General features: G+C 38.5%; 1 protein-coding gene across 3 annotated transcripts in view; it reads left to right on the forward strand.

The window, feature by feature from the left end:
- The window catches only part of CHURC1 (churchill domain containing 1), a 17,775-nt gene extending 9,038 nt beyond the window's left edge, over positions 1-8,737 (forward strand). Inside the window, exons 2-4 of one of the 3 annotated variants that reach the window (XM_007130943.4) lie at positions 824-959; positions 2,515-2,588; positions 8,362-8,737. In XM_007130943.4, the coding sequence (XP_007131005.2) occupies positions 824-959; positions 2,515-2,588; positions 8,362-8,454 (303 nt within the window). In that variant the 3' untranslated portion in view covers positions 8,455-8,737. The remainder of the gene's footprint in view (positions 1-823; positions 960-2,514; positions 2,589-8,361) is intronic. The other 2 variants (XM_024118440.3, XM_024118441.3) reach the window with 2 other exon arrangements.
- Positions 8,738-8,991: the final 254 nt, after the last annotated feature.

The raw sequence follows: 8,991 nt of genomic DNA on the forward strand, positions 1-8,991 counted from the left end.
TTCGCGTCCTGAGCCTGTGCCCCACAATGGGAGAGCCCACAACAGTGAGAGGCCCGCGTACCGCAAAAAAAAAAAAAAAAAAAAGAAATGAGTAGAACTAGGTAGTTTATGAAGTGACTTTAAGTTCTGAACAATTATTAGTAAGCCTTTAGCAAAGACCTCCCTTGAGCCAGGAGCATATGTTGTTTACAGTTTCTTAATGACAAGTAAAACCCTTTCTCTTAAATGCCATGGTGTCAGTCTGATGAATTGCAGAACTTACCTTTTCTGCCTGAATCACACATATCCTAGGGACTGACATCTATAGAGCTGAGAGTTTATTTCTCTTTGTTTATTTTGTGGTATTTTTAAGGCTTGAAAAAATGCTGTTTCAACAGTCAACTGAGCATCACAGTGGATAAGATCATTTTTATCATTGGCTCAGTGTTTCCATTTTGATTGAATTTTCATTCTAGCTTTATAGTATGATACCTCATTTAATAGTGTTGGCTATTAGATTTTTCTGATTTTTCCTTTTCACATGTTATATTAAGACATCATTCAGTTGTTTCTAAATATCCATTTGCATTTAGTCCTCTTAAACACAGTTGCAGTCCTAAGCTCTAACACTTCTTCAGTTTTATTTACTATGAATAATACTTCTAGAGGAAAGCTAGTAATTTCAAAAATTACTTGGTGTACACTTCAAGCAAGTAAATTCTGGCCATGTTTTTTGCCTTTAGAGACTTTAAGTCTATTAATCATTTTCACCAAGGATTTTGAAATATAAGAAAATTAAAATCCCCTCAAAAAAGAAAATTAAATTCTGTTTTTCTTATTTTAGGGTAACATCTGCCTGGAGAATGGATCTTTCTTGCTGAACTTTATAGGCTGTGCAGTGTGCAGTAAGCGGGATTTTATGCTGATCACAAACAAATCTTTGAAAGAGGAAGATGGAGAAGAAATAGTTACCTATGATCGTAAGTAGACTTTTTTTCCATCTGAGCCCATTAGCAGGTATCAGCTTTTGGGAGTTAGGTTGCGCAAAGTCTTATGAGGCCTATTTCACTATCATATTGCAACACAAAATCACTAGTTAGTTTTTTAAGAGGAAAATGTTGGTAACATCTCATTTATGTAGCATCATCAGATATTCCACATAAATGACTTTTGCAGATAACTGAAGCTTATGATTCAGGCACCAATTTTCTTTTGTTTATCTTTAAAGACTGTGTCTTCTGAAACAAGATATAGGGACTTTTTTTTTAACTTAGGGTCATCCATGTGAATTTTCACTTTCTACTATAATATAATACAGTGATGTGCTCCAACAGCTATTAAAGTGTTTAGGGCTGTTTGCCCTTATACTAAATGGCTCTGGGAGGCTATGGTTTTTTTAGTCTTGTTTCTGCTTTTATAGCTTTTGTCTCTTTTGTTACTGTCAGTTTATAGTTTCTTTCTTTTGCTACTGTAAGTGTGCTACCTTCATATGCTCTTACTCATCCTTGATACTAGGAAATCAAATAAATAACTATAATAAAAATAAATAAGTTCTGAGCTTGGCACTAAGAATCTCTACAAGTAAATTAAGTATATGTGCACTTTCGTGCCCAGATATTATGGCAACTATTTAAATTGTTCACATTTCCTTTTTGCTTGTCTCGTGATTTTTTGGTATGTTCTGACTATATGAAGATTAAATGTGCAAATAATGATATTTTGAAAGAAAGGTGTGAAAGACACTAAGCCTTTAGAATAGAGTCAGACTATGGAAAAATGTTCTAAATTAGAAGAATCTTTTTCTTTCTTGTAGCATGTACCCCTTTAAACTCTTATTTTTTTCCAGGTAGTAGAGGATAGTGGTGAAAAGCAAGGGCTCTGGAGCAAGAAAGCTTGGGTTTGAATTCTGGTTCCAACACTTCGTAGCTCAGCTGTGGTCTTCCTAGTTCTTATCCATAGTATGCCTTTGTTTCCTTATCCCTACAAACATGATAACAATAGTATCTACCTCATTGGGTTTTTGAGAAGATTAAGTGAATAAACAGATACAAAGTATTTAAAACAGTATCTGGCACACATTAAGCGCTCAATGTATCATAGTTATTATTACTATATTGTTTTTACTAGAGCCTTTTGTTACTGCTAAATTCACTTTAACAGCTAGTGTTAGCTTTTTGTTTATGATTGGTTAGTAGCACAATTTCTATAATTCCTGAGAATAAAAGCTCCTACATAGTTAGACAGGTCCAGCTGGTTTCAAAAACACACTTACATATCCGTTAATTGATTACCTTAGAGAGCTTTCAATAGGAATGAATATATGCACATTAAGTCTCTGAGTTCAGGCTCTTAATTATATAGTGTTGCTGTGTGACAGAGTCTGGATTTTTTATCAAGGTAGATATTATAGTGGGTTTCCTGCTGTGTTAAATATGACAGAGTTAAGATTCTTTCAAAGCAATACCATGCTAAGACTAGAAATTTTACTGTCTTAGGATACCTTCTAAGACTTAATTAAGTCTTTCTCTGTTTCAGCAGATCTTTGTAAGAATTGTCATCATGTAATAGCCAGGCATGAGTATACGTTCAGTATCATGGATGAATTTCAGGTAAATGTATAAATGTGGGTATGTTATTGCAGAGGGAGGGGAACAATAAGAGTACCCTTGAAAAATCTAGGTATAGTCTTCATAAATGAAGTACTAGTGAATCTTAGAGGAGACCATCCCTGTCTTCCACTTGTGTAAGTTGAGAGACACTTCAGATGTGGGTGGATCTGTTCAAACCTGTCTTCACAACAGTCACAAAGTAAAACACATGACTTACAAATGATATCTCAGTCCTGTCATTTTGCTTATAAAGAACAGCACATTATGGCTTCATATGAGGTTACTATTGTGCCTCTTTTTTCTCTACCTAGTTACATGACTGCAGAATTCTTGGCTTTAAGTGTTGGCCTGCCCACTGCCACCATACTTGCTGAGCATGGAAATCATGCTAATGAGATTATCTTTGTTTCCTTTATAGGCATGTAGAGTCAAGCAACTCTGTAGTCCCAATTGCAATAGGGTATTTTAATATTATTTGATAAGTAAAAGGACAAGATAGGGGTATCATGGTTGGAGGAGAGAAGCTGAACCATATAAGGATAGAGAATAGGGATGCAGTATAAGGATTAGTCCTTATACAATTGTGGGAGCATGTGAAGAATTCTACAGAATTCTACAGGCTGGTGTAGGCCTGAAGTTGCTGAAGATTCACAGGTCTAATGGTCAGGAAGAAAAGCTGGACAGTGAGGGAGAGCCAAGGGCAAACTGGAAAGCATGAGGACACACTTACCTGTATCTGTCCCTCACTGCCTCTGCTTTCAAGCCCTCAGATTGAGTTACTTATTTAGTGTGAACTACATGTTCATCCAGAGGATATAAATGTGAGGTAAGAGTTTTAACAGGCAAGGGAATTTTTTTTAATCCTTTAAATTTGGGTGGTACTATATAATTAGGGAAAAAAATCTTCTACAGCAGAATCTTATAAAATAGTATAACCACTTTCATTCATTCTTATTTCAGTGTGGAAGAAGGCACTTAGTCACCTGTCAGAATCTGGTCTAATATCTTGTGGTCCATCTTAACATCCTGACCACATCTCCCCAGGATCCAAAAATTATGGCCTCAAAGATACTTATATGATAGATGTCACTTAGGGCAAAATCGAGATCTCAGTGAATGAATAGTGGCCAAATAGGGGAATGAACATGTTGGGGGCTTAAAGAAGCAGCTCTGTCCGTTCATGGGAGGAAAAGAGTGCTTATAGCTATTTTGCAGCAGTTCCTGAAGCTCCTGTGAGCTTTTTAGAGTCTGTAAGTGGATATTGAGATTGCCTGTTTATACCCTAATTGAGCCATTGTGTGTCACTGCCATGAGACCAAAGTCTAGCTGATTTTCCTTTATGACTGAGCACAGCCATTTTCAAAGCTCCCCAGAAGTTCCTTTGGGGTAGGAAGAAGGTAAAGGAAGATGGCTATAGTCACAATGCCTATATAGCGTGGAATTCTCTTGGAAAAAACTCTTAAACTAGACTTTCCACCGCCAGTCCTTTCTCTCCCAACATCCACTCCCCCCCTCCCCCATATTCTGTGTTCTGCCACCAACATATTTTTCTTAAAATAATGCTTTCAGACTACCTCATTGGCCTTTCCGTAGCTCATCTTCAGCTACAGTATAATATCCAAGCTCCCCATCCCAAAGTTCTTGCTGGGCTGGCCAGCCTCCCTTTCCCTCATTTCTCACTACTCTCCTTTTGCACACCATTCATAGCATTGCCCCAACTTTAGACTCTCTTCCTTCCCTCCTGTAGTAGAGATTTTTATTTCCTCCTCTCTATGGCTACCCCCACTGCATTTCCTCAGGAATCTCATGTTATCTTTTCTCTTCCTAGCATCTTCTTTTCTCCATGAGATTTAAAGCATTTTTACATTAAATATATTTAGTGCTTCTTTATTTGTTAGAAATAAATTAAAATCCTTTTGTTTCACTCAGCTGCCTCTTTGATTCATCCTCTGATCATCTCTCCTTCTGCTTCTTTACTTGAATAGCTCTTTACCCTATTTCCCTTATTTCCCTGTGCTCCTCCTAACAACCTACAAACTGGTTTTCATTTTCACTTTACTAAAACTGTTCTCTCATACATTTCCTATAAGGTGGCCAAATCCTGTGACCTTGCCTCAGTTCTTCTCTCTCTTAACATCTCTTCTGGATCTGGTTTTGATAATCATTGTCTTTTTGAAGCATTTCTTCCCCTGGGGTCCATAGATCTAGACCTTTTTCTTTCTTTTTAAATCATTTTGACTGTTCCTTTGCTTACTCTCTGCTTTCCTCTCCTGTTTCTCCCTAACTGCTTTTCCCCTGAGCTTTGGTCTCTGGTCTAGGAACCTTCTCTGTACTCCCTCAGACATTGAGCACACGCACCCTCAGTGTCTGATGAAACCTATCGGATATCTCCCGGATCTCCTTCTTTAACCCTAACGCCCTCCCTGCCCTCCTTTCTTCCTTAGTTTCTCTTGCTTTTTTCTGTCTCCACTGCCACCCCTCGTGTCAGGGACCATACTGCTGAAACCTAAATTACTGCAGCAGTCCCTACAGTATAGTCGTGCGCACTGCCCTCAAATTAATCTTCTGGAAACACATCATCCTGTCACTCCTCTGCTACTCCATATGCGATGTGCTTGCTCTATTCCATATCACTGTCTTTATTCGTGCTTTTTCCTTGATTTAAAGTGTCCCTTTCGCTACCTTCAAGCCAACTAAATCTTACCTCTTTCAAGCCGAACTTAAATTCTATCTCCTTCTTATTCTTTTTTTTTAAAGCTCAATTTTTATTATCAATGCTTTATTTTTTAAAAATTAATTAATTTTATTTCTTTTGCTGCGTTGGGTCTTCGTTGCTGCGCGCGGGTTTTCTCTAGTTGTGGCAAGCAGGGGCTACTCTTCGTTGTGGTGCCCGGGCTTCTCTTGCGGTGGCTTCTCTTTGTTGTGGAGCATGGGCTCTAGGCACGCGGGCTTCAGTAGTTGTGGCACGTGGGCTCAGTAGTTGTGGCTCGCAGGCTGTAGAGCACAGGCTCAGTAGTTGTGGTGCGAGGGCTTAGTTGCTCCGCGGCATGTGGGATCTTCCCAGACCAGGGCTTGAACCCGTGTCCCCTGCATTGGCAGGCGGATTCTTAACCACTGTGCCACCAGGGAAGTCCTCTCCTTCTTATTCTTAATAGTTCAGCCCATACTGCTTTCTCCCTTTTCTGAGCTCTTCTTGTACCTACAGCAGGCCCCGACTCCTGTGACTGGCCAGCTGGTAACTTCCATCTTAGTCTGATGACCTCAAGAACTCTTCATACTCAGCTGCTGTGACTTACTTTGCTCAGCCCCACCCCATTCCAGCCCCCATCTTATTCCAGCAGCTGTTCAGGTTCAAGATGGGATTCCCACCATTGGTAATATTTTGTTTTGTTTTAAATGTCTTATGGGAAATTTAAACATAATCAAAAGTAGGCAGAATAGTGTATTAATCTCCAGTACCCAGCTTCAGTTTGCTTTATTTGTACCTCACCATTTCCACATCTCCCCACAGGATTACTTTGAAGCAAATCCCAAACATATTACTACTTCTGTAAATATTTCAATATGAATCTCTAAAAGATAAGGATTCTGTTTTTAAACAAATTCATTTTTAACAAAACCATTGTTAAACAAAGTAAGATTTTCTGATGGCAAGAGTAGAGGGGAAATAGAGACATAAGTACAAAGTTTAAACAGAAAATAAATTATAAATGATTACAGGTATCTGGTATTTTTTATATCACCCTAAAATCCATTAAAAGGACTATATATTTGCCTCAAGAGGGAAAAAAGAGGGAAGCTGTGAGACTGCTCTCTGTTCCTCTGTGGACCAGGGAAGGAGAGGACTAAGGGTCAGAGTTAGCAGGTAAGAATAGAGGGAAAAGGCCCATGGGACCCTCAGCATAAAACAAGGATCTGATCTTGCCCAAAGGTGATTCCACCCACTCCACCTTTCCTTCCAAATCTATACCCTTAGGCTTTGCCCAGGTGGAGCCTTTGAAGGTCTCCATGAATGACTGGGGGGAATTCTGATTCTCCTAACTTGGCCAGTTTGGGTGAAGGGTGTCCTGATCCAACCATATTCCTGGCATCCCAAGTGAGAATGTGTTCCTGGCATCCCAAGTGAGAATTCTAGACATATTTTCCCACAGAAGCACTGCTATATGTGGTTAGATTCTATAGTACTTATGCAGTATAAATTTAAAAGACTCCCTGGATTTCCCTGGGAACCTAACTGCCATGTGCAACATTACCTCTGTGGGAAACTGCTTCTGAATTCCAAATAATTGACCTACAATGAAATTTGGATTCCAGACTGCCTATAAATTAAAGATTACAGGTGTAATCAGTCTTACTGATTTAACAGCCTTTCCAGATTATACCGTGTGTTAGGTTTTTCCTTTCTCCCAAGTTAGACTGTAAGTTTTACAAGATCAGACTTTGTCCTTGCCTTCTCTCATGTCTACCGGTGTACCTGGCACATTGCAGAGCCTTTAGGCACTTAATAAAAACTTGTCGATGGATAGATTGGTTGAAAACTCAAATAGTTGTCTAGCTTCACACATTTTCCCATTTTGACTTTATTACTTTTTTCTTCATTTCCAGTGAGAGGTTGACATCCTACTAGTAATGTCTGGTAGGTGAAAGTAGGATTTGAAAGCAGTAAAACCTTGGAGAGAGTAGATTTTAATTTTGTTTTTGATTCATGAGACTCATATTTGTTTGCTGAGCTCTAGCCTGTGTTTCTACTGTTTGTGTAGAATAGACTTTAAAATTAAATGTGGTCTTTAAGAAACAGTCTTTCCACTACTACAACTAGGTCTCCCTGCTGAACTCTCTAGTAGGAAATGGAAAGGCAGTTGCCTGGTTCTGAGTCTTTGTACTGTAGTCACTGTTTATCTCCATGACCCTCTCTCTAGTGAGAGACCCATGAAACACAAACTGCCTTGACTGATCAATGTCCAGGCAGCCAACAATCTCAAAGTCAGATGTGGAAATACTAATAGATTTAGTATAGACGCTTGTTTTCCTAAAGAAGATAAAAAGTTTTAGAGTAAAAGTTTTGAAAGAAATATGTTTCTGTAGTTTATGACCATATTAAATATTCTAGAAAGGAACAGATATAAGAACAAGACTTTGCCCTAAGGATTTTTGCCTAAAACAAAATAACTTCTGTCACCAGTCTGGACATTTGTTAAACCCGAGAAACAAAAGACTCTTTAAATAGATCAAATTCTAGACAGCTAGCTATCTAAATATGAGACATGACATACTAATGGATTTAACATAATTGTTTATTTTTTCTGGTGTAGATAAAAATAGCTCTTTGGGTTTGGAAATTTTTTTCCTTTTTTGTTGTTTTAAAAATCATTTCTGTTGCTTATTAGTGTTGAATATTCTAGAAAGGAACAGCTCTAAGAACAGGAATTTGTCCTCAGGGGCCCACACTCAAATTGCTTCATTACTTTAAATAGCAGCACTAAGTAAGCCCAGTATGTGTGTTTTCTAAGTCCAGGAAATAGCTATGCATTTCCAAGGTGACATTCTTGTATACATAGTAAATAGAGCGTCAGAATGTATGCAGTTTATATAAACAAAAGGCTCTGGGATACACAGACTAAACCTAATACATTGCTTATAGGTGTTGAAGAAATTGATCTTATGTACAGACACCATATCCATGACAATTTACAGAGAACAGTTTTACCAGAGAAAGTTATGAAGCATCTTTTCCCAGTTCCTCAAGGTAATTGTGTACTTTATCTTGTTCTAGGAGTATACTATGCTGTGTCTGTTATGTGGTAAAGCTGAAGATACGATCAGTATTCTCCCTGACGACCCCCGACAAATGACTCTGTTATTCTAAGGATCCTTCTGCGGCTCTGTAATCACAACATCGTGTCGGTTTACAGTACAGCAAGCCCGATGGTTTGTCTAACTTAGTTTATAATAGAAATTATTTGCATATTATTTTTTTCTGCTTATGCTTACCTATTCTCTGAAAGAAAAAGTGGGACTTCTCTGGCGGTCCAGTGGTTAGGACTCGGTGCTTTCACTGCCATGGCCTGGGTTCAATCCCTGGTCCGGACACTAAGATCCCATAAATCAAGTGGCACGGCCAAAAAAAAAAAAAAAGTAAGAAAGAAAAAGTAATTTAAGGGATTGCTGTTCTCTAAGCTGAGCTCTTCTGCTAAAGTTCCCAGTGCACATCAGTGCAGTCAGAATGAAGCATCTTTGTTAGCAGCTATGTGGCTGAAAAATAACTAGGATGGAAAGCACATCTAGTGCCCAGATCTTGGTTCCAATAAAAGGATTTAGGACTCCTTGGGGAAATGACTGAGTCTAGGACTAGGGCGGTAAATACACAGGGTGAGCTTGGAGCATCTTAAGCCACAAAACGAAG

This window comes from Physeter macrocephalus, chromosome 11 (genome assembly GCF_002837175.3).
Source record: "Physeter macrocephalus isolate SW-GA chromosome 11, ASM283717v5, whole genome shotgun sequence".
Classification (NCBI taxonomy): domain Eukaryota; kingdom Metazoa; phylum Chordata; class Mammalia; order Artiodactyla; family Physeteridae; genus Physeter; species Physeter macrocephalus.